This window comes from Astatotilapia calliptera, chromosome 22, assembly GCF_964374335.1.
Source record: "Astatotilapia calliptera chromosome 22, fAstCal68.1, whole genome shotgun sequence".
NCBI classification, from domain to species: Eukaryota; Metazoa; Chordata; class Actinopteri; order Cichliformes; family Cichlidae; genus Astatotilapia; species Astatotilapia calliptera.
Genome location: NC_137442.1, coordinates 5,140,983 through 5,166,963, shown reverse-complemented (window position 1 = coordinate 5,166,963; position 25,981 = coordinate 5,140,983). Strand labels below are relative to the sequence as shown.

At 38.9% G+C, this 25,981-nt stretch overlaps 3 protein-coding genes across 4 annotated transcripts; all 3 read right to left on the bottom strand.

Moving 5' to 3' along the window:
* Positions 1-749: 749 nt before the first annotated feature.
* LOC113015202 (formyl peptide receptor 2-like) lies at positions 750-3,154 on the bottom strand. The gene is made up of 2 exons (XM_026157155.2): positions 2,975-3,154; positions 750-1,758 (listed from the first exon to the last, which is right to left on the bottom strand). Exons 1-2 carry the CDS (start codon positions 3,152-3,154, stop codon positions 946-948), a joined length of 993 nt encoding a protein of 330 aa, XP_026012940.2. The 3' UTR covers positions 750-945.
* A 7,488-nt stretch (positions 3,155-10,642) lies between these two features.
* Positions 10,643-16,235, bottom strand: LOC113015198 (N-formyl peptide receptor 1-like). Of its 2 annotated transcripts, XM_026157150.2 has the most exons (3): positions 16,121-16,235; positions 13,283-13,469; positions 10,643-11,754 (listed from the first exon to the last, which is right to left on the bottom strand). In XM_026157150.2, exons 2-3 carry the CDS (start codon positions 13,460-13,462, stop codon positions 10,936-10,938), a joined length of 999 nt encoding a protein of 332 aa, XP_026012935.1. In that variant the 5' UTR covers positions 13,463-13,469; positions 16,121-16,235; the 3' UTR covers positions 10,643-10,935. The 2 variants fall into 2 exon arrangements, with proteins under 2 accessions (XP_026012935.1, XP_080152503.1); XM_080296377.1 differs by lacking the exon at positions 16,121-16,235 and having other exon boundaries at positions 13,283-13,615.
* Positions 16,236-18,437: 2,202 nt separating this feature from the next.
* LOC113015200 (C3a anaphylatoxin chemotactic receptor-like) lies at positions 18,438-25,683 on the bottom strand. Its single transcript, XM_026157153.2, has 3 exons — positions 25,587-25,683; positions 23,621-23,804; positions 18,438-19,386 (listed from the first exon to the last, which is right to left on the bottom strand). The coding sequence occupies exons 2-3, from the start codon at positions 23,795-23,797 to the stop codon at positions 18,568-18,570; spliced, it is 996 nt and encodes a 331-aa protein (XP_026012938.2). The 5' UTR covers positions 23,798-23,804; positions 25,587-25,683; the 3' UTR covers positions 18,438-18,567.
* Between the last annotated feature and the right edge of the window lie 298 nt (positions 25,684-25,981).

Below are 25,981 nucleotides of genomic sequence, written 5' to 3'. Positions count from 1 at the left end.
TAAAGGAACACTTTCAAAACATCTCAACGGTATCAACTCTTATATTCTTCGGGAACTCCCTGCATACTCTCGCACGATGAGGGGCCTTGTTCACTGGGAGGAATCCAGGACCTACTGCATCTGTGTAGGGTCTGCCAGGGTCCATGGATTTCAGCCCGATACCTAATGACAGTCAGGGTGTTGCTGCCTACCCTGTGGAGTGCTGTGCATTCCTCTATGGATATGCCTCCCCAAACCATCATTGACCCACCACCAAACCAATCATACTGAATGTTCTCCATAGCTTCTCCAACCCTTTCATGTCTGTTGTATCTGCTCAGGGTAAACCTGCTTTCATCCATGAAAAGGACAGGGAGCCAGTTGGTGAACCCATCAATTCTGGTATCAACCCCAGGTCTACCATTAGTGACACAGACACTAGCTAAGTGAAAACTAGTAAAAAACTGTCAGAAAAAGATTAAGAAGTGAAAAGTGTCAGTGGCCCTCACCTGCAAAATCATTCCAGTTTTGGAAGTTGTCTAATTGATGCCACTGTAGTGCACCTGCTGTTAATTTTATTATCACTAAAGCAGCTGGAACTGATTAACAATCACTTCTGCTACTTAACTGAACAGATCAATATCCCTAAACTGACCCAATGCTAGCTATGATTAAAGTTTTCCTTTAATTTTTGAGTAGTGAAGACTGCATATACTATGTACTATATATAATATATTATGATGAAATACATCTTGATTTACTGTAGGGATGTCAGAATTTATTAATGTCACCCTTGGCTAACTAAAAGCACAGATGAGGAAGGTTAGGTGGAACCTCACATGCCTGTTTTGTTGAGCTTGAATAAATACTATCAAATACTAGCGTCACGATCACTGGCAGAAACCACACCCACTCTCTCTTTTTTGCCCCCACAACATTAATGTGTTCCAACTTACAACTTAAATCCTAAGAGTGATCAGTGGACTGAGTAGTCTGGCCTTCCATTTCATCTGCCAAAGCTCTTCTATAAACTCTTGTCACACTCTGTTTAAATCCCTCATTCATTTTTAGACCCATGCAAAAATACAACAGTGGGTTCATACAGCTGTTAAAGTAGGCAACACCCTTTGCTACAGGGTGCCAGATTTTCACCACTGCTTTTTCATTGTCCACCATCTTCACCAGTAAGAGGCAGTGGTATGGCGCCCAGCACAGGAAAAAGGCAATGACCAAACATGCTATGATACGCAAGGGGCGGGACTTCCCTGACAGGCGGGTGCGTCGGATGCCTACTCCAGCCAGGATGTAACAGACGAGAATCACTATGAAGGGTAATATGAAGCCGCACAGGAAGTGGATGGAGTAGAGAGCTACTTTGGTGCTATTGTACCCCTCTGGATTCTCTATTGGGTCCACAGAACACCAACTCAAGTTTTTTTTGTCCATGTACATTTGACAATTAATGACATAGGGAATGCTGAAAAGAATCGCCACGATCCAGACGCAGACTGCCACCACCCTTGCTGCCCACATGGTGCGTCGCCGCTTTGTGAAGACGGGCTGCCAGATGCAGAGCACTCGATCCAGACTGATCACAGCCAGCAGGAAGACAGAGCAGAACTTGTTGGTGTATTTGAAGAAGCCATAGAACTTGCAGACGAAAAGGCCAAAAGGCCAGCGGTCAAAGAAGAGCATCTGAGCGAGGGAGAAAACCCATGTGCAGCAGAAGATCAGGTCTGCTATCGCCAGGTTCACCAGCCACACGTTGGTGACTGTCAGCTAAGCAGGACGAAAATAAAACAAGATGGATAAAAAAGAGGAAGAAAGTGAAAGACATTAATTAGGTGGTAAATTTCATTGTAAGCAAACCTGTTATATTGTCAAATATATACAAAATACGAATTGTGATTGAGCGTTATTGAAATGCTACTCTAAAGAGAAAATTAAGTTCAGTTATGGCCGTTGAATAAAAAAAATAAAAAAATAATAAGGATTTGAAGGTCTTTAAAGTCCTATAATGACTTCCAGGTGACAATACAGAGAACAGATGATGAATGTGATGGGTAATCTTGCTGCAGGCCCTGCTGTTAAGTAATCCAATGATTTCTTTTTTTTTTTTTTGCAGCTTTTTTGTTTTTCTCTTTGAAGGCTGTTTTGTCTGCTGTTGTATAGTTTCCATATCAAGATCTTATCCAGTATAATCGAATGTTTGCTACTGAGGAGTGCTTAAAAGTCTTAGTTTTGGAAAAGGGCAGACTTTTCTTAGTGATCTGAGAAAGTAAAGTCTCAGTTGAATCTTTTTTTACTAGTGCCACTCAGTTAACAGTCTATTTAAGATCATCACTGACACATTTCGGAACCTAAAGCTATAAACTCCCATCACTTCCTCTCCTGCTACTTTTAGTGTCTGGGGCTTCCTCTGATGATGTCTGAAATCTATGATAAGCTTTTTGTCTTCTTGATATTTAGTGTTAGATGAAGTCAGTTGTGCACTTTATCCCTATAGGCAGTCTTGTTATCTGCTGATTTAACTATACTTGTGAGGTAATCAGAAGTACATGAATAAGTCTGGAGGTAGTATAATATTGTATATTTAACACAGACTTTAAGCAATCATGGCCATTCAATTGGCTGATAACATTCTATCAGTTTCCATTCATCAATCTTGTAACTAATTAATTTACTTTCCCAAAGCTATTATCAAATCTATCTATACCATCCAAGAAGTCTGTCAAGAGTTGGATTTCCTTGTCTGCTGAAAAGTTTAGAATTTCTTTTTTTATTTTAAGCTCAGTGACATTTGATAAACATTCAAGCCTTACAAGTTATGTACCCATTGATTTTAGATTTTTTAACCGATTGTGGCTTTCCTGGGTAGATGTTGTGAAAGTATATTTCCTGTTCAAAGAAGCTGCCTTTTAGGGTGTTATAAAATATTGTACAGAAACATTTCAAACTCAGAAGGTATTTGAAACTGATTATGCAATATATCTACCTTAAGTTTGAATCCAGCCACCCAGATCACCACAGAGTTCCCCGTGATGCCGAGTACAACGGTCAGTGTGTACAGGATGCTGCTGAATTTTTTCATCATGGCATCAATATCCACCACAGTTGCCTGGGCCTCCTCAGAAGGCTTGAGTCCCAGGGTGAGCAGAGAGGCATTGGGAAACATTTTTTGTCTGGGAAAGAGAGAACAGAAGAATTTTACGCTATCATGTAACTCCTAACCTAACAGACGGTGATTAAGAAAATGTAAGATTATATCACATGTTGCTCTACGTTATCATACTCCCTAACACTATTTTAAAATGAAATTGTCTAAAACCTAAAAGAAGGGGAAAACTGCAGGTAAACAAAGCAGAAGATTCTTTTTACAGAGATCATTTTAGGGAATCCCAAATACAATTTGTGCAATCAGAAGTTGTTATGAATTTATGTTGTTAAAGTCAGAATAGGATTTTTGCCTCACATCAGCTGCCTTCATGTTGTGCATTTGGGTCCTCCTCACAAAGTTCAGCATAAAACATGGATAAGTGTGAAATGTTTCTTCTTCACCCATTTTTTGTTCAGTCAGTGTGTTTATGCACCACTTTGCATTTAATTATTTATTATTTTTCATCTCTGTCTCTCTCATAGTGTTTTTTTTGTCCTACAATCCTTCCCTCAATCCCAGTTTGTCAGAACTGACTCCCGTCCATGAGCTTGGTGGTGCTGAGGTTTCTCCCTGTTAAAAGGGAGTTTTTTTCTTTCCATTTTTTTTCTCTGTATTATTGTAGGTTCATCACCTTACATATTAGGTCCCTTGTTGACAGTTGTTGTCATTTGGCAGTAATCAACTTAGGACTTAGCAGCTCACTGTGCACCTGGATATTGGACTTCCCGAGCAACAGACCCAGAACGTCAGGATGGGAGAGCACACTTCTTCCACCTTCTTTCTGAACATCCCACAGGGGTGTGTCCTCAGCCCTTTTTCATGCTCACTTTTCACCCATGACTGTTGTGTAATCCGCACTAGTAACACTATTATAATGTTTGCTGACAACACCACCATCATAGGGCTGATCGACAACATGAATGATTCAGCCTACAGAGAGGAGATTCAGCATCTGAAGCAATGGTGTGAAGACAACAACCTGCAACTGAACACAGCCAAGACCAAGGAGATGGTAAATGACATCAGGAGAACAAAGCAATGGGAGCACTCCACTCTCTACATTGATGGAGAGGAAGTAGAAAGCGTAGAAAGCTTTAGTTCCTTGGCCTTCACATCTCGACCAGCCTTACCTGGTCCACAAACATTTCTCACAAGGTAGGAAAAGCACAATAAAGGATGTACTCCCTCAGGAAGCTGCATCAAGCCCAATTACCCCAGAAACTGCTAATTAACTTCTACAGCTCCATCATTGAGAGCCTTCTAGCCTACTGGTGCAATTGGCATTTCACCAACACCCCTCAGAGACATCTTTACTGGCAGACTTCAGCAGGAAGCCAGTATTATCATCAAAGACCCCTCAATTAGCTTTTTTACAACTATTTTTTCAAGAATTCTTTTAGATAAAAGGAAGGTTGGAGATTGGTTTATAAAGACAGATGGGCCAACTAATGGCTTTTTACATATCGGTTTAATTACTGATACATTGAATGCCTTTGGTGCATAGCTCATTAATAGAGATAGATTTCTCATATCTATGATCAAAACATTAATGGTAGGACTTTCTTGAACAGTCTTTTAGAAATGGGGTCTTATAGACACATTGATGGCTTGGAGGAAATAAATATTGAACTTAACTAAACTCTGATTTTTCAGAGTGAGCATGTAAATAGTATTGAAAATAGCTGTACAAAATGATATGTCTGTGAGATGGTTAAACTATATATAATTTTTTCTCCAGTGAGTGTTTTGTGATGGGAATCATGAAGTTATTAATAGTTACAGTTGAGCTCTGATGGCTCAGCAGAGCTTTGACTCTGTGTCAGCCTGGCTAGAGTGTTGAAAAGAAACCTAAGGTTGTTCTTATTTCCTTTAATTGATGATGAGTAATACAGTATATCCTGTTAGAGAGGGCTTTTTAAATAGTCTTTTTCCAGGTTAAATTACATTCTTCTAAATTAGTGACACATCATTTCCTTTCCAGCTTATCTGTTTATCTGAGACTGTCCTTTTTTAGAGGAGACACACTATCCAGGATAGTGATGACACGAGTCAACATTATTAATAAGATAATAGACCTTTGTGGGTAAGCTTAGGTACCTGTGCTATATTATAGGGGAATATGTCATTGAAGAGTTTTTATTTTATTGTTAAATGTTCAGTTTCTATGCCATACATTAGAACAAGATCCCAAGTGTGATTATAGGGGTGCGGACTTATTTATATTTACATATTTATTTTCTTGTCTGGAAATGTCAAACAAATCATATAAATATGCACTTATATGCTAATAACCCATTGCATTTGCTCATTATCAATGTGGGTGTAAGTTCTTTCAAAGAAGGCTCGCTGAAATTCTCCCTTCTTTCCTTCTAGCACAGAAAGCTACAACTAAGAAATCCCTTCTAATAATCTTTTAGATACTGACCTCTCTCTGCACCAGTGCAGTGTGGATTCAAATGACTACGCTGCTAAGCATTAGTAGTGTGCGGACTGATAGTAAAATATCGACTTCTCCAATGCCAGATGTTTTATGAATCAATTCACATTTCAAATATATCTATATTTTAGTAATTTGGGTCCAAAAAGGTTGATTCTGTTCATCTGGACGCAGAGTTTTCAGTGGGAGAAACGTTTCGTCACTCATCGAAGTGACTTCTTCAGTCTCAGATGACTGCAGGTTTCCTCAGCCTTATAAACAGTACATTTGCACAATAATTGAAACCAGCCCACTATATGAACAATGGGCTGTGAGATCAGTTCCTTGATCATTAATCCTTGGGGTGGACCAATTTTTGGCAGAGCGTGTTTTGGGGTTTAAAAGCCACACAGACACAGTTTTAGGAAAAAATTGGTCCACCCCACAAATCGGGTCCCCCGACACAAACAGAATCATATAGTGTACGCTGTTAAGTGCCCGGAGGATGGCCATGGTTTATATATCGACAAAACCAAACAACCTGTGGCAAAGCGTATGGCACAACACAGAAGAGCTAATTCATCAGGCCAGGACTCCGCAGTCTACTTACACCTACTACACCTTGTTATGTTATAGTTTTAACAAGCGCACGAGAATTCGAGCAAACAGTTTTTACTTAGTCATTAGATGGTATTGTGTGTAAAATTTTGAGGTGCATTTCTTTTAATTCAATCTATTTTGGAATAAGGCTGAAAAATGACAAAATGTGGAACAAATGAAGTGCCATCAATACTTACCGGATGCATGGTACTAGTCTACATTTCTACAGAGTAATCAAATTGCTGCTATGCAGATGATATTCATTATACATGTCTAACACTTGAAAAGTGATAATAATGTCAAGCCGTTGACCAGAAATGTTATAGCTCTGATCCTAATCCATTTGTTCCTGTTGATGTAGAAATCAATTCAGGATTATTTTTCAAACACTTACTTACATAAAAATGTAATTAACCATTCATGGCGAGGTATTGAGATTAGTTTTTTGGTTTTATTACTATTATTAATTTTAAGATGTACACACCTTGTCTCAATATGAAAATGATAACATTCTTCGTGTTACTCCCCATATAATATAACATATAACATGATATGATTTTAAGCACCACACACACATACTTGGAAGTGATTTCGAGATAAAAAAGCTCTGGCTGTGATATTTTAAAGGAGTAAATAATTGTTTAACGATTTTTTTGCTAATTATGAAAAAAGAGTCTATAATGAAAATTAAAAGATCATTACTTCATGATCACATCAAAATGAACTGTGGTGGTAGAAACCTTCACAAAGCTAAAGAAGTTAGAAGTTAGTTAGTGTTCAGGGCGGTGTTATGTCATAAATTGAAAACTGAAGTCTTACCAGTAGAAAGAAATACAGTAGCACTTCAAAAGAAAAGATCCCCAATGACTGAGAAAAAAGGTTTTTTCTGCTGTTGAGAGACGTAAGGCTACTGGAGTCAAATTGCAAATAAACGTGGGAGTGCAGGGACAGTACAGTTTCTTTAGCCACACACAGTAAAAAGAAGAAAACCCCACCACCTTGTGGTTGCATGTCCAACCACTCAAAATAAAGTTTACATCTATGTCCATACAGACATCACTAATATAGATTTAAATATTTACTTTGAAGGAAAAAGGCCCCAAAAAAAGTCTTCCTCTCCGAAGCTATTAATACAGTTTCTTCCTCCATCTCCATCACCGTGTGACTCATGGATGCATGTTTGTCAGAGATATCTGAGGAAATGGCAAACAACATTAAATTTGTAACCTCCATCCCATGGTGAGCATGTATGAAATGTCCCGAGTGCCAAAATGAGTTAATTAAATAATTAATTAAATGTGTCGTTAATTAAATAAAATTGTAATTAATTAATAATCAAATATATCTATCATTATTTAAATGTCAATTCATTTCATTTAAAACATTTTAGAAGTTATTTCTATTTCCAGTTTTAATTAGTTGACACATTTAACTAATTACTTAATTAAATCTGTGTTTTGTTTTTATTTTAAAATTTACTGCTACTGTCACAAACACACACTCACACACACAGGCATACAAACTACCATTTAGGGTTTTTTTTAGTAGTCAGTGTGTCTGATGATTTTTGGACTAGATATGACAGATCAAAGCTCAAGTATGTTTGGTAAGTATAGATATGGTAGTGATGGCCTTGAAGCTTTCCATCCAACTGGTTAAAAACAGGTTCATTTCCAAAAGCTTCATGTGTACACAGACCCCCCCTGCTGGTCAAAATCTTTCAACTACTTCTTACAGCTTCTTGGTTTTCTTACAACAGTGTCATCATGGGAATAATCATGATGATGTTTGTGTTTGTGGGAGTATTGCAATTTCAATTTCCTGTGTATGACTAGTCTTTGACAACAAAGCTGGTGTTGACTTTGACCAAAACTACAGTAACATGTTTCATTATTTACAGGAATATTACGTATAATAGCTCAAAGTGTTGCCACACAGGAGGAAATGCTTCTCCTTTCAGCAGGCTCCATGAAAACAACCTCCTCATGTCACTGGGAAAACTCCAACATGAACACTAACATGCAGTTTTGGGGGGTAATCCATGGTGCTTATGAATATTCGTGAATCACATCAACACTCAAACCACATTCTGAAACAGCGAGGCTTCACACATCACGACCGATGTCACTCATCCTTAAAGAACCTAGCTATGATATGTACTTGATAAAGGATTTCCTGGATTAAATCCTGGCACAGTGCATCACATCACTAGTGAATAGTCTTTTTCTTTAGAATTTACTATTGTTCTTTTTGCAACAATTTTAGAATGTTCTCATGTCTGATTTGAAAGTTTGCATTTACATTGGCTGTTCTTGTTTGTCCTCCTTCACCCCGTGCAAAGTATAAATGGTTCATTTTCCTTCTACCAACTTTTTCCTTGTTACTGGCTATTTTATAAAAATCAATCAATCAATCAATCATTCAAAGACAATACCAAAGTGCTGTACATAGTACTTTCGAAAATACTTCGTCTTGTCTCCTGAAATGTTGAGTCCTGATCTTCAGTGTTCCAAGAATCGGCCTGTCTGTGTAACGTTTTACACATTTGAATACTACTTATGTACTCTTTAAAATAAATAGATAAATAAATAGACCAATCAGGTTTAACATTATGTATGATACTGCATGATGCTGTGTTGGTGCCAGTTCTGATGTTCATTCCCATTGTTGGTGCTTTCAGTTGCATGGGTCACCATGGGCATCTTGACAGGTCTGTGGCTATGCACTGCCCCATTCACAACAAACTGCGGAGTCTTTGCTCCCCATGTACATGACCCTTGGCCACCCATGACCCTATCATCACTGTCCCTTCTGTTTCTTCCACGTTTGATAGATACTGAACATTGCAGACCAGAACATCCCACAAGAGCTGTGCTTTTGAAGATGTTCTGACCTCGTTGTCTGTCCATCACATTTTGGCCCTTGTTATACACGGGTGCCATGATGAAGAGATAATCATGGTGTGGTGATATTAACCAGAGCCTGCTATGTGCTGTGGCCTGAAGACAGAGCTGTCTTTCTGATGTTCGGTGGGTCCAGCCTTACAGAGTGTCCAGGAGGATAATTGCCAAAACAGATCTCAATGGAAGTTATCTGCTTACTATAAGGGGTAGATAATGTGTGTCACTGCTCGGCCTGGCGTCAGACTGTGTGTTCTGTCTGCTTTGAAAGACTGTGAAGGTTTAAAAAATAATAATATTCAAATAGATGGAGCACCAGAAAAACAAAAGTAATGGAAATTAATTTAAAATCATTTATTTAAAAATACATTTGTATTATAGTTGTAATACAAATAATCTAGTTTAAATTGAATTGATTGCACTGCTATAAGCTGCATTTCATTATGTACAGAACAGTCTTGTATATGTAATCCAGCGGCCCCAAACTCCCGGGCCACGGACGGGTATCGGTCCATGAGTCGTTTGGTACCAGGCCGTGAGAGTTGAGGCTCGGCTGTGAAATTTATGGTTTTCAGAGTTTTTATTGGTTTTTGACATTATTTTTTCTTTTAAACGGTTTTAGCGTTAACTCTGTGTCCCTGGGTCTTATCCCATGTGTTATAAATAAATCTACTTTTTTTGGTACTGGTTTTATTTTGTTGTATTTATCTGCGACACCTCAAATGCCGGTCCGTAAAAATATTGTTGGACATAATGACAGACATGTCTGTGGTGCAAAAAAGGGTTGGGGACCGCTGATATAATCTATATTTAATGTACCCAAATGAAATATCACCCATTAAAAGTCCAAAATGTTTGTAAGTAGTTAATGAGTTTACACATTCAGTTCTAATGTGATGTGTATCTTTGCAAAAAAAACAACAAAAAACTTGTATATTTAAGAGACATTCACCATTAAAATGATATTTCCACATATAAAATAACTAGATTTAGCTTTTCTCTTTTTTTCAAATCATTGAGAAAATCATTATTTCAGTTACAGTACATTATAGTGTATATAAAATCAAGTACAAACTGGTGATTTAATCTATTTCACATAAAATAATTGTATTTAATAGGTATAAGTGTTAAATGTTGTTATTTACTAAACCATTAACATTACTTTAAAAACAATATCACTCCTTTAATGCAGTACTACTGTATTACATTTGAATTAAAAATATTTGCCTTTAAAAACACTTTGAATTTTAAAATTTTACTAAATACACACACACACAGACACACACACACACACACACACACACACACACACACACACACACACACACACACACACACACAGACAGACAGACAGACAGACAGACAGACAGACAGACAGACAGACAGACAGACAGATAGAAATAAGTTATAGAATGATGAGATTTAGCTTGGCACTGTTCAGTGAAAGTGCTCTGATGCTAAATGGCTTTTAAAGAGTCACAGAAACAAAATAAAATGACAATTAAAAGCCTCTAGCTTTTAAAACAAGAGAAACCTGGAGCAATCCCCCTGGAGCTGCAGACACTCTAGAAGAAGGGTCACAAAACAGTGTTTCACTCCAGTGTGCCAAATATATATTTTCTTCACTGAGCACAGAATGAAAGAAAACACCTTTTCACAGTCATACCTACTAATTCTTGCTTCACATAAACTGCAATGAAAAGCTACAGATTACAAGTTACATTAAAATAACGACTTTGCTATTGCCATTTCACTGCTATACTAATGGTTTATATAAAGATATGCATTTTTCTTAGCTTTAGGATCATTGGGGGAAAACTTAAACTTTAGCTACACCCACTTATTCCTGCCACTAAAACAGTGTCGTGTTTCAAACCAGAGCTTTAATCCAAAGAGCGATCAGTGGACTGAGTCATCTGACCATCCATTTCATCTGTCAGAGCTCTTTTATAAACTCTCATTACACTCTGCCTGAAACCCTCTCTCGCTTTTAGACCTAAGCAGAAGTACAATAGCGGGTTCACACAGCTGTTAAAGTAAGCAACACCTTTTGCTACAGGGTACCAGATTTTCACTACTGCATTTTCATTGTCCACCATCTTCACCAGTAAGAGGCAGTGGTAAGGTGCCCAGCACAGGAAAAAGGCAATCACCAAACAGGCTAGTATACGCAGAGGGCGGGACTTTCCTGAGAGGCGGGTGCGTCGGATTCCCACCCCAGCCAAGGTGTAGCAGATCAGAATGATTGTGAAGGGAAACATGAAGCCACACAGGAAGCGGATGGAGTAGAGAGCTACTTTGGTGCTGTTGTAGCCCTCTGCCTTCTCTTTCGGGTCCACAGAACATTTAGTCAGGTTGTTGTTGTCCATGTACATTTGGCGATGAATGAAGTAGGGAATGCTGAAGAGGATCGCTGGGATCCAGATGCAGACTGCCACCACCCTCGCTGCCCACAGGGTGCGACGACGCTTTGTGAGGACGGGCTGCCAGATGCAGAGCACTCGATCCAGACTAATCACAGCCAGCAGGAAGACAGAGCAGAACATGTTGGTGTATTTGAAGAAGCCGTTGAACTTGCAGAGAAAGAGGCCAAAAGGCCAGTGGTCGAAGAAGAGCATCTGAATGAGGGAGGAGACTCGTGTGAAGCAGAAGATCAGGTCTGCTATCGCCAGATTCACCAGCCACACGTTGGTGACACTCAGCTTTAAGGAGGAGAAAATAAAACGAGATGGAAAAGAGAAGAATGGAAGAAAAAAATGTATTTATATGAAGCAAGTCACCAGATTGTGATATTATCAGCGATATTAGCAATTTTAAAATATTGGCCTTCATCTTAATCTTGTATCAAACTCAGTAGGTTGTTATTATCAGTAGCATCAATAAACATCTAGTGTTTATGTGAAAAAATACATTAGAAGAAATTGTATCACAAGGCAATTGCTAAGTGAATTAGCAATTCACTTAGCAATTCAGCTAAGTGAAATAAACCTCTGCCCAGCCTCCAAGTGGGGATTTGTGTTCCTATTTTAACTTGCAAACACACCATCCATTACTACCTCTGAGAGGGTGACCAGCTCTCAGTAGGAGGAAGAGGTGAGACAGATATTGACTGATAATGATCACTCATTGGGCTGATAAGGCCAAAGGCTGATGGGGATGTACTTATTAAATTTAGCCACACTGTGCACATTGAGACCCAACACATTGTGTTTCAACTTGTACAGTCATAATCAGTGCTTTAACTTATTAAGTCTTGGTCAAAAATAAGTTTAATCACACCAAATCAATGGATATAAGAAGTTTATTAACAGCTGGATTTCCTTATATGCTGATATGACTAGAAACGATGACAGAAGGGGTTCATTAACAAAAGAGAAGAAAAAAGAGGGTTATTTGGAGTTATTTAAGCCAAGGGTTAGTGGGTTTATTTATCAAGAAATCACTCAAGGACATTCACAGAGTGGTATCGAAGCCACTCCTTAGTTATCTTGGCTGTATGCTTAGGGTCTTGTTCTCTTGGAAGATGACCTTTCACTTGTGTCTGAGGTCCAGTCGCTGTTGAGCAGGTTATTAGCAAGGATGTCTCTGTACATCATGATGAGCAGTGCCCGGTTTATTACAGACATGAGGCTTGGCATTCAGCCCAGTGAGTTCAATCTTTCTTTTCAGAGAACCTGATCATTTTGTGTTTCATGGTCTGAGACTCCTTCAGATACTTTGGGGGAAACTTCAGGTCGGGTATAATTCCCTGGACTTCCTGTCTTGGTTTGCGCTCTGACATGCACTGTCAGTCTGGGGCTTAAATCTGACAGCTGATCAGTGGAAACAGGATGCACCTGACCTCAAAGGCTGTAAATATTTATGCACATGTTATATTTTTGCTTCTTATCTTTAATAAAGTATTAAGATTTTCAGACAAACTCAAATATCTGTACTTCTACTTAAGTGATGAATGTATGTTCTTTTGCCACCTCTGCATTTTGGCACGCAAAAGGAAATATTTCACTAAGAGGTGAATGATAAATCTACCATTGAGTATTTTGTAATCAGTATACTGGTTGCATTCATGCACTGATATGTAACATTAAAAAACCCCCAAAAAACACATTTACTGAAGCTGTCTCAAAAACTCTTGCCTATAAAATATTGTACAAACTAAATATGAGAATTTCACAGAGATACTTAAAACCTCAGAAGGTATTTGAAATACATGTTTCACTTTATATCTACCTTAAGTTTGAATCCAGCCACCCAGATCACTATAGAGTTCCCTGTGATGCCGAGCACAACAGTCAGTGCATATAAGATAATGGTGACATAGTCCGTTATGGCATTGATGCCCATCATAGTTGTCTGGTTCTCCTTTGAAAACTTGAGCATCTGATTGGGCAGAGAGACATTGGAAAACATTGTGTGGCTGTAAAAGAGAGAACAGAAAAAGAACAAAATATTACTCATCATGTAACTCCTGATCTTCCAGACAGTGAATAGGAAGTCATAAGATTACCTCACACGCCGCTGTATATTATCATACTCACTGACTCCCTAGATGATTTTTCTTTGGCCAGCTAAGGCATTTGCTTTGATTCACATTGGCTGCTATCTTCATCTATTTAGGTCTTTGTCACGCTGCTCACAATGAGATATATATTACTTTTACAGCCATTGTAAAGAAAATTATGTTGCTTTATATATCAAGTTACAATAGAAATAACCAGTGGGTCTTCAAATGGGTGAACAGCTCAAATGAACAAAAAAAATGACATCATTATTTATCTAACAAAAACCAAGATGCAGAAGCAGTGAGTCAGAGACTGAGTGTTAGTCTTACTGCTTCCATAGGAGGACATACACAGCAGTGATCTCAGAGAAGCAATTGTTTCTGCCGATTAGTCTGTGAAATGGTTACAAGGCAATTTTAAAACAACTTGACTTGTTTTGGCTGTGTATGGTTCTTCCACATGCTACTAAGGCTGCTGTTTCTTAAATGAATAAGCTGTTACATTTCCACTATGTTTTATTTCATTAGACTTCAATAATCCAATCCAATAAACACGACTCAATGACAGAATAAGCTGTTTGGCAAAAAAGATTTGACAAGTTTTTTATGGTCGCAGCCGACACACTCAGCTCTACTGCTCAACCCATAAATGCATTATCCTTACAAATGTGCAAATGTGGCACCACTTATGGGGGTAATAAACAGGTTTTGCAGTGGTAAGAAATATTCATCCAAACATACAAAATATAGTATATATAAGTGTGTATAAATTATATATGCATATATGTATGCATAGGGGTGTAATTCTTGACCAACTGTTGGCTGAAGGTTTTGTTGTATTTTAAAGTGTGTGTGAAATGGTTAAACTTATCGAAACAGGAAGTATGTTATGAAAATGGATCAGGTCTGAAAAAAGATTATGACATTAAGCAAATTTCATCATCTGATAAAGCTCATGTTACAGAGTCAAAAGCTTAAAAACAAGTAACAAGTGGTATTTGTGATGAGATCATTTCCTTAGACCTTAATCTTTGAATACATGTGACTCTGGCAACAATTCACTAAGGTTTAACAGCTTAAATATACTAGTTTATATAACTTAACAATAATCTAATTTCTGCTATGCAGAAGATATTAGATTAAAAGCTGCTAATAACATATTAAACTGTCACCCTGATCTGTAAAGAGGCCTGATCTTGTTCTTGTTCATTAATCAGTGCAGATACATAATAGAATCCTGTCATGATCCTGGGTCGTTTGACCTAATGTTTTGGAGTTTTGGTTTATTCTGATGTTTATGGTATGTTTAACTTATTTAGGTTATCTAAGTTCATTTGCTTATTAGTTTCCCTTTGTGTTTTCAACCCCCGTTAAGTCTCCCTTGCCCTTCATGTGTTTCATGTCTGTGTGTCTTATGTTGTCAAGTTCATGTTCTCATGTCTGCGTCTCATTATTTTTCCTGTTTTATTTTGAAAGGGGTCCTGTGTTCCTATGTTCAGTGTTTTTAGTTTTACTCTCCCCTTGTGACATCGTTATGTTCATGTGTGTCAGCTGTTTTCCCCATGTGTTCCCACTTCCCTCATTAGCCTTCTGTGTGTATTTAGTCCGTGTGTTTTCAGTCATTCCTTCTCAGGTCTGCCTCAGCCAGACTGTGACAAATCTAGCCTGTACTCACACTTGTAACACAAGCTATCCCCTGCTTTTAGGAAAAAAATTGATTTTTCAATTCCTCCACAGGTTAGTGGCAACTACTTTCACTCTGTTGAGGCGTCAGGACATATGGTGACATATGGTTTTCTTTATCACTATATTTTTGCCTGTTGCCAAAAAATGTATCAGGCTATAACTTAATGTGCTGTTTTGGGTATTTTGACCCTGAAGTTTTAACCCATAATGTAGTTGAACATGAAAGATTTGAGCGAGATGAACAAATTTTGAACACTAACTACAAAGAAATTCATTATATATGGAAAACTGTCTGGGTTTTAGTATTTGTTAGTTTGGTAAAAAGTTGTTATTACAGTTGGCCCCATCATGCTTTGATGCACATGTTTATTTACACTTTAGATGCCTACAAGACCACAGGTCAGCTGCTTTAGAAGAAATTCTAGTTTCATTTCTTTATCCATGTTAAGGTTCCTAAAACTTTCCTTTGGAAAGGCAAATTAAATTCTCACAAAGACATCCTGTTTGTTTAGGTTAATAACTTTCATTTCCATCAAATAATGTAGCATTCATTTGAATGAATGTGTTCATTCCTAACACATTACCTAGTCGATATCAGTATAGATATTGAGTTGGATTTTCTCCCATTGTGGGAGATCTGATGTGGTTTCTAAATATTTCTTGATTTCGTTTTTTTAAAAAACTGCATGTAAACAATTTAATTCATCATAAGCTCTTTTCCAATCAACTATACATAACCAAAGCTCTCTATTAAGCAGAAAAACCTAATATTACATTTAAACAGGCAGGAAAAACAAAAATGCAAAAACACGAATTAAAAAAATAAGAATTTAAGTATCATCTGAGAGATCTAACCAAGAAAGAAAAATTGAATTTCTTACCTAAAATATTGAGCTAAAGTGAGCAGCTTCACTCTTAGTAGTCAGAGGCAGAAGTGAGGATGTATTTGTTTGTCTGTCCTGTAGTTACTTCAAGTTTGGCTGTTACATAGTTTGTGTCATGGCTCTCACACATGTGAATACACACTCCCAGACACATTAACACACCCTCCATTTCCTCTTTTTTCACGTCATGTGTCTGGCTTTATCTTCCATTCTGAATATAGTTGTTTTTTTTTCCCTCACACAACCATACCCACATTTCCCTCCCATTTTTTCTCAGACATAGATTCACACACCAATTGAGCATAAGTCCAGAAGTGTGAATAAGTTATTTAAATCCAATTGCAGAATTGTTTTCTGTTATAAACTGTTCACAGCTGTTTCCAAGAAACAAGGCCTTAATTGGCATCCAGCAATGGAAAGTTGATTCATCCATCCATCCATCCGCCCATTTTCATCCGCTCTGTTGAAGAGTGAGATTTTTGTAGGTAAAATCTCAGGACTGAGTGGCCTACTTACAGATGGAAGGGATGGAAGGGGTTCTGTTTAGGCAGAAGGCTCAATAGGGAATGTCATCAGTATGTGCATAGAAAATAATCATATTTTAAGCAGAAACTAAAGTCCTGGGAGGTGACTGACTCCAGCAGTGCCTTCAGCAACTAGACTATGCTGAAGGCACTAGAAACTTCTGCAAACATCTGCCTTCTTTCTGTTAGCTAAATAAAACTCTAAAACCATTTTTGCATATAGTCTTTCTTATAGTCTTGCTTAATATATCAAAACAAGGAAAACCAAAATGAGAGTAGAAAAATGTTCTTACCCATTTAAACCCATGTCTTAATAGTTGTTAATAACCTCTGGCTCTCTTCCACAGCATGTCTTTTGTCCCATTTTCCACACCTTATCTCTAACTGGTCGTGGCAGATGGCCGCCTCTCCCTGAGTCTGGTTCTGCCAGAAGTTTCTTCCTGTTAAAAGAGAGTTTTATTCCTGCCCACTGTCACAAAATGCTTGCTCATAGTGGGGTTTATCTGATTATTGGGACTTTCTCTGTATCAGTGTAGGGTAACTGCCTAATAATATAAAGCACCTTAAGGCAGCTGGAGTTGGCACTATACTCACCATACACACACAGCAGAACATCCAGTTAAATTGGGGTGAAATGAGTCCAATGTTTTGTTGTTGTTGTTTCTTTCTGTCTGATTGCCATGGTGAATTGTGTGTGTGTGTGTGTGTGTGTGTGTGTGTGTGTGTGTGTGTGTGTGTGTGTGTGTGTGTGAGCTTCACTGATGATGTCATTTTTTCTCTACTCATGCATGTGCTTCACCCAGGGTGAACAGGACGGAACAAACTCTGATCAGTTCTGGAGCTGATAATTCGGAGTTACTTATTTTGGAGTTGAAGTACGTTGATTATGCTTCCTGGAACAGACTCCTGTCCCAGGTGTGCATGCAGAGGATAATAATGGGGAATCCTACAAAAAGGAAGTATAGTTTCCCTATTGTTAATGCCTCAAGCACCAAAATGCATACAATATATCCAGTCTAACCCTGACTTTCACTGTCAGGTAAAGCTGTTAAAATGTATTTTCAGGCACTCAAGGGAGAGTTAAGCATTGATCCAGGAGAGTTGTATCCGTTAACAGTCTAAATATATTTTATTTTATTCTTTACTCTATTTAATTTGTAAAATATGTGTACACACACACACACACACACACACACACACACACACACACACACACACACACACACACACACACACACACACACACGTACGTAGAAAAACATTTAGTATATACATCCAGAAATGCATATACTATTATATATTGTACATATATTTATTAGTTTCAGATGTAGCCATTCTTTTATTTTGCTTGTTTACATTATTGTATTTTGCACAACTCTGTTGCTTGTGAAGCTCGCACACAAGAATTTCACTCACATGTGCTGTACCAATGTACCTGCACATGTGATGTGACAATAAAAGTGATTTGATTTGATTTAATGGTGTAGACTGTTATTAATTTGTGTTATTAATATTTAGACAAAGAATTTGTATGCACTCATTGCATTTATAAATTGTAGTCCCTACTTCATACACAGGCAGTATGTGCATTCGACAAAAAACAAAGTAACGTCTCACACACACACACACACACACACACACACACACACACACACACACACACACACATATATAAAAAAATCTGTTTTTTGTTACAGTAACTATATATAAGATCAAGTATATTAATCTTAGTGTAAAGCATTTTCATTTTAATTGCATTACAATGGTTTGCGTTGAGAAATCACAACAGATTGATCAAAACATGGAAATTTATTCTTCTGAGCTTTAGGATAAATCAGGGAAACACAAAGATTAGCTACACCCACTGCTGTCAGACTCTTTTTTTGGCACAGCAACAGTGCTGTGTTTCAACCCAGAGCTTCAGTCCAAAGAATGTTCAGTGCACTGAGTAATTTGGACATCCATATCATCTGACAGAGCCCTTCTATAAATTTTCATTAGACCTTGTCTAAATCCCTCACTCATTTTTAGACCCATGCAAAAGTACAGCAGCGGGTTTACACAGCTGTTAAAGTAGGCAATGCCCATTGCTACAGGGTACAAGATTTTCAACAGTGCAATATTATTGTCCACCATCTTCACCATTAAGAGGCAGTGATAAGGTGCCCAGCACAGGAAGAAGGCAATGACCAAACATGCTATTACACGCAGAGGGCGGGACTTCCCTGACAGACGGGTGCGTCGGATTCCCACCCCAGCCAAGGTATAACAGATTAGAATGACCATAAAAGGAAATATGAAGCCACACAGGAAGCGGATGGAGTAGAGAGCAACTTTGGTGCTGTTGTACCCCTCTGCCTTCTCAATCGAGTCCACAGAACATTTAGTCAGGTTGTTGTTGTCTATGTAAGTTTGTCGATGGATGAAGTAGGGAATGCTGAAAAGGATGGCTGCAATCCAGACGCAGACTGCCACCACCCTCGCTGCCGACAGGGTGCGTCGGCACCTTGTGAAGACTGGCCACCAGATGCAGACCATTCGATCCAGACTGATCACAGCCAGCAGGAACACAGAGCAGAACATGTTGGTGTATTTGAAGAAGCCGGTGAACTTACAGAGGAAGAGGCCAAAAGGCCAGTGGTCTGACAAGAACAGCCGAGTGAGAGAGAAGATTCGTGTGAAGCAGAAGATCAGGTCTGCTATCGCCAGATTCACCAACCACACATTGGTGACCGTCAGCTGTTGAGGAAGAAGAAAATAAATACTATGGAAAAGAGACAAGAGGAAGAAAAACAGAAGCTCACATTTGCTAGATGCAAGTAACCAGACTGGGATGTTATCTGTGGAGATTTCTTTATGTTAAAAGCCATTGAAAACATTAAAAACACATAAACACACAATCTTTAAGTTCTCCAGAGGCCTGGTAATGAACTAATCATTTGATTCAGGTGTTTTGAAACAGGGTGACATCTAAAAGCTGCAGGACAGTGGCCCTCGAGGCCTGGAGTTTCTCACTGCTTTAAACTCTGGCTCTCTCTCATGCTATCCTATCTCCTTCCTCCCTTCACTTCTCTTTCCCCTCATCCCCAATTATAGTCTTTGTGTCCAGACATCTGATTGTCAGGGTTTTCTCTCTATTATTGTACGGTCTTTACCGTACAATTTATCAGGGGTCGGCAACCTTTCTGATGATGAGTGCCAACTAAAATTTCCTCAGAAGTTAATGTGCCATATGATTGCATTAGCAATAAATGTAATAATGGTCTATATTAACAGTTAAACACTATATAGAACAACTTTAAATAATAATATTTGTTCGCAGATGTTGGCAGCTATAAGCAAATAGTTATCAGCTATTTGGAAACAAAAAAACAAAACTTTTTATCCATAACAAGAACTGTACAACAGAACATGCAAATGCAAATTTAAGGTCTCCTCATACCAATGAAAAATACAGTCAATAAGGCATCCGCAATGTTCTGAAGACAGTTAAACTTGTCAGGTAGTGATGTCCAGCAGGTGAAAATGCAGCTCCATGAACACGCACAGCTATGGATTCCAGCTGCGTTCATAGTTCTGCAAACTTTGACCCTCACAGAGTCAAGCTTTTCAGTTCAATCAGCTGCATTTTGATATCCTCTGTGTGCAGCCAGTTAATGCCAGACAAATCCAGCTGCTCATTAAACCTTTCTGGTTTGATCAGAAAAGAAAACATTGGTCCATAGACCTGAAAGTCCTGAAAGTGCATTGTGAATTCTGTCTCGAGTCTATGGATGTAGGCATGTACTTCCGCGGTGCTGAGCGCACAGTTCCTGAATATATTTTTTATTGCACCCTCTCAGATTAATTCACTGCATGCCGTGCCAAGGGTTGGACTGGGACAGAAAATCGGCCCAGGCATTTTGACTAGAGACCAGCCCACCAGGTATTATAGGAAAAACCAGAAAGCCTTTGAATGAAAATGAACGCTGTTGTGACAGTCACGTACACTGTCTTGTTGGTATATGTATGATTTCTATACATTTTACATCAGATAAAAACGTTGGTCGTAAGATTCAGATAATTATCTATTAAAAACTAGACATTTTAAATGAGAATAAGAAAGAAAAGTATTTCTTTGTGCCCCCCTCTCCCAGTTAATGCCCAACCTGGCCCCCTGGCAAAACTTTGCTAGACCCACCCCTGCACAGTTACCAGCTGTCAGCTACTTAGAAAAGGGTCCTGGGGTTATTTGTCTCTCAGAAACAGTTCATAACTTCCCTTCAACTCATTCATGTGACCTAAAAGGTAAACCTGTTTCTCCATCACCTGTTCAGCTCTGATGGTTCAGTAAGGACATCTCCTGGTTTCATCTTCATGTTTCCCTCTCACCACATATCCAAACCGACATCATGACCAGCAGCTTTACAGCTGTGGCTCCAGCAAACATCAGCTGATACTAGAAATTAATATTAAATAAATTCTAACAACAGCTGATCAAGCTTAAACGTGCTGCTGTTGTTTGGCGCGACATCCGCCGGTTTCCTGTTTCTGACGCAAAGTGGGCGATAAACAAACCAGAGAGAAAAGCCGATCAGCTGATCATTGATCAGTTTCATGATTGAAGTAGAAACAGGAGAGAGAGGGGGAGAGAAGAAGAGGCAGCTGTGCACCGTAAAGACAGGATGACTCCAGCTTTGTGTCTTTTTTTCCATTGTAGCTTAAGTACAAACTGTGTTTCTTTTCTGCTCAATACAAAACGTTTAATATTTTCTCTGAATACGGGACGATTCTGTTTTTTACATGACGGTTGGCAACTCTACTAATGAACCTTATGAATAAAATAAAGTTCACTATCAGTAACATCATAGCACCCACCCAGCTGTATAGAAACTCCGTCATGCTAGCTTCACAGTACGAGTTATTGTAACTGACTGTAAAAAGTCAGCACAACAAAAATAAACTCCACCTAAACTTGGTTTATATCTGACCCAGATAGACTGCAGGTCATAACTTCTTACCTGAAGTTCAGTTCACCTGACACTAGGACCGGCGGCCGCCTCGGGTCTCTCCTCCTCCTGCCTCCCCTTTCCCTCATCCACCTGCTGGCCTCTGTGGAAGCTCCGCCGTAGCCACCACCAAACAACTGAGTTATTTTAATACAGTTACAGCCCCCCCCCCCCCCCTAAACAAAAAAAAAACAAAAACATACAAAACAAAAACCATAGGCCCGTAAAAATTAAAAATCACCATTGGCCCATGCCCGATGGCACTACCAGTCCAGCTATGGCCGTGCCATCGGTTAACCCTTTGTGTGCCAGCTGTGGCACACGTGCCCTGGGTTGCCAACCCCAGCCCTATCCGGTTGTTCAGTGATGACGCGACGAATCCTACTTCCGGGTCTAAAGTAGTCTGCGTTTAATATGGCTTTTGTGTTGTTAACATGTTTAATGTTACGTATTTTCTTCTATTTGATCTCAAAAAGCTCCTAAAACAGTCAGTGATCACTGTTGACCTCCCTCGGCTTTTATTACCGCTAATCATTTATTTAAGCTCAGTTTTTAAAACCTTAGGATGTAACTACAGCCCAGCCCATGCAGCAGTATATGAATGACTAACCTCGTATTGTGGATGGATTATCTCAGTTGTTCTCCTGGCTGAAGTTTGGTCCTTTTACAGCATCCTGCCATGCGATTACATTTGTTCCTGACCACCGACAACACTCACGTTAACTTTTATCGAGTGGAAAATAAGTTAGCTTGTTTATATTATGCTAACATAGCTGTGTCGCTAGCTGTCACGTAGCACATCATTATATACCAGCTAGCCCAACTTCAGTAACCCTACAAACGTCACTGCTGTTTAGTTTTCTGTCTTCGTTTATGCTGGAAGTGATAGCAGAGCTGTACGTTTTAATTTGTTTCCAAAACCCCGCAGTCAGGACATGCTATATTGTATTTAGATAGAAGCTAGCGAGCTAACTCCCTGCTAACTTCTAACTCCGTTAAATGTCATAAATTCCGTTTTCATGGATGCCTGGATGTTAAACTCAATTGTTACACCTGGTAGAGCAGAACGCCGATCATTTTATTAAAGATGAAAGACTTTAGACAGTTTTTCAACTCTCAGTAATGCCATGGTGATCGTTTGATATATGGACCTGCAGCGGAGTTTAGACCCAGACACGGCTAGTGACGTCAGACTGAACAACCGGATATTACAAAGCAGTGTTCCCCAACCACTGTGATGTGACACATAGGTGTGCCCTAAGAAATGATCAGGTGTGCCATGGAAGATTATCTGGTTCCACCTGATTAGTACTCTAAGCATTTGGTGTGAGTAATGGGCAGAACAATTACATTCTTTTCCACTAGAGGGCAGTAAAAGTATATACTCTAATTAAACGGGTTGCCAACTGCCAGTAAAACAGAAGATGACAAAGAAGGAATTACATTCACATGCTGTGAAACGACCAGCGCATAGTAGCAATAGATAAATATTTGAAAAGAAAAGCAGTCAATCTATCCTGGCTCCTGGAGAAAATTCCAATCCAGATGAAGGCCCTAGCATGAGTAGTGAAGAAGAAAGCAAAAAAGGTATATTGGGGACAAACTGAGCCAATTCTGCTATTCATGGTACACAGGGAAATATTATCAATATGCTTTTCGTGACGTTTTTGTTTAATGGTGTGCCGTGTGATGTTTCCAATGTGAAATATGTGCGTGGCTCAAAAAGGTTGGCAAATATTGATATAAAGTATCCTGGTTACAGTTTTTCTGCACATGTAACAAAAATCGTGGCTGTCACCTTTACTTGACTGAAGGTCACAGTTTGCTACTGCAGAGTATATTTACTGTCTTTGCTGAAGCTGCTTTGTGGGGAGTTGTAAAATGGGGTGCAGAATAAATCAGATTTTTTTCCAGTGAGCATTTGTTAAACAGATTACTGACGATCTCAGAAGGTATTTCAAACATATTCTACACTTTATATCTACCTTAAGCTTGAATCCAGCAACCCAGATCACTATGGAGTTTCCTGTGATGCCAAGCACAACAGTGAGCGTGTACAGGATGATGCTGACATTGACCAAGCCAGCACTCACCACCTTAGTTTCCTGGTCATCCTTAGAAAAGGTGAGTATGTGCGTGGGAAGAGAGGCATTGGGAAACATTGTGTGGCTGAAAACGACAGAACAGAAGAAAAACCAGTTACTCAGCATGTCTCTCATGACTTAACAGGAAGCACCCAGCAGAAACATAGAACCAACTTAACTGGAGGCAAAGTTTTCTTGTATGCCTAGTTTATGTTTTATTGTGTTAATTTCCCCTTCTTTCTCTATCATCCCTGTGAGAGTCTGTCTTGTCCTTTGTTTATGTGTCCTCAGTCATGTTTGTGCCTTACTTCACATCTCTTGCCCCCTCCCTCTGTATCTCGTCTTCCTTTTCTGTTCCCATCCTTGTGTTTCACACCATGGTAAATTGACTGATTCTCATATAGCACTTTTCTACTCTCCCGGAGTACTCAAAGCGCTGTATACAACATGCCTCATTCACACCCACTCATACGAGCACTTCTAAACTCAAGTGCAAACTAATCTACATTCACACACATTCACACTCTGATGAATGCATCAGAGAGCAACTTGGGGTTAGTATCTTGCCCAAGGATATTTGGCATGCAGACTGGGGAAGCCAAGGATCAAACCACCAACCTTCCAATCAGTAGCTGATCTGCTCTACCATCTGAGCCACAGCCACCCACTACCATGTCTCTCCTGTCTGTCATGTGCATCCATGTGTTTTCTCCCCAGCCCATCTTGTTCTCTCACCCTCTCCATCTTCTCAGTCTGTTTGTCCTCATGTTTGTTCTCCCCCAGGTCCCAGTGTCAAACCTGTGTGTTTTAGTCTTCCTCCCAGTATATTACATGTTTTATTTTGACAGTCTTTCATCCCGTGCTCAGTGTGTTCTGTGTTACTTTGCGATGTCATTATGTCTACTGTCCCAGCTATGCTCCCATGTGTTCCCTCGTGCGAGTTTCCCTGTGTTTGTCCGGCACAGTTTTCTATGTGTCTCCATGCCTCCAAGTATTTCAGATTCCATGCATTTAGTTCTTCCCAGTTTAAGTTTTTATGTTAGTTCTCATCTAGCTGGTTTACTCATTTCATTTATGTTTCTCATCAGCCACAATAAAGGCTCACTTTTTGCTAAGTTCAGTCCCACCTTCGTTGTCTGCATTCGTCCACACCTCACACCAGCCAGCTGTCTGTGACCGGCTTCTACTTTGCTTCATATGAAGGGACTTCTTGCCCTACATATGGGTGCTCCTTACACTGCTCACAATTGCACATCGAGTACTTGTAAGCATTGTAAAAAAAAAAAAAAGTACAGCCTCTTTCAAGGTTCAACCCTGACTGATGGATTATTTGTAGTTGAAAACATTCTTCTCCAGTCTTCATAGGAGTTGGAAATTAAATATCAGTCCTTTCAGCTACTAAAGTTTCCAAAGATTTAGGAATTCTTTTTTCATGACACTTCCTACATGTTTGGAGGTTAATGCAAGATTTTTTTAAAAAAAAAACTCTTGCTGTGAGAGCTTAAAGGAGTAAATAATGTTCTACAGTAGTCCTAAATGACATGAAATTCCCCCAAAGAGCCAAAAAGATAACATAAAGATGTTAACAACACTGATGTTGGTAAAAACAAGATTTGTTCAGAAAGTTAATATGTTATAAACAAAAACAGTAGCAGCTCAAAGGAAAAGAGCTGTTAAGTTAAAATGTGGTTTCTGCAATCAAAGAGGGAATCCTTTGTAAGTTCTGTGAAAATATTTTGTTATTCGCATTCCGGTGTAGTGGACAAAACCATGAATGGCACAAAAATCAAATCCCATCACCTGACCACAGTCCAAATATCAAACAACAATCTGATAAGAGAAATCTAACCCAGAATTATTTTCTTACCTGAAATATTAAACTGCTCTCACAGAGCTGTGGTGAGCTGCTTCAGTCTTAGTGATAAGAAGAAGAAGTGAAAATGCAATCTAACGATGTCTGTCATGGGAACTATAGCTTTATTACCGTTAGTTTCTGTTATGTCACTCACACGCACACAGCTTCCTTTTTTCACTGTCTCTGACTTTGTCCTGGTTTTTGCATAGCGTTATGTCACTTTAGTTTACACAGAAACACATTTATATCACTTGCCCGTTTGTCACTCACACACATAGATGGCTGTTAGATCCTGCAGGATTAGCTCAAGTCACAAGAATAATATAAAGATGAAAATGTTGAACACAGACAATGGGGACGTGGCACATTTGAACATAAATCTCTTTACCAGAGATTTTACGAGTGGA

Coding starts and splice junctions, on each gene's coding strand:
- LOC113015202 (XM_026157155.2), bottom strand. CDS start 3,154: ATGTTTCCCAATGCCTCTCTGCTCACCCTGGGACTCAAGCCTTCTGAG. Junction 1,759..2,974: donor TGGCTGGATTCAAACTTAAG/GTAGATATATTG, acceptor CGTCCTGCTTAG/CTGACAGTCACCAACGTGTG.
- LOC113015198 (XM_080296377.1), bottom strand. CDS start 13,513: ATGATGAGTAATATTTTGTTCTTTTTCTGTTCTCTCTTTTACAGCCAC. Junction 11,755..13,282: donor TGGCTGGATTCAAACTTAAG/GTAGATATAAAG, acceptor TCCTCCTTAAAG/CTGAGTGTCACCAACGTGTG.
- LOC113015200 (XM_026157153.2), bottom strand. CDS start 23,797: ATGTTTCCCAATGCCTCTCTTCCCACGCACATACTCACCTTTTCTAAG. Junction 19,387..23,620: donor TTGCTGGATTCAAGCTTAAG/GTAGATATAAAG, acceptor CTTCCTCAACAG/CTGACGGTCACCAATGTGTG.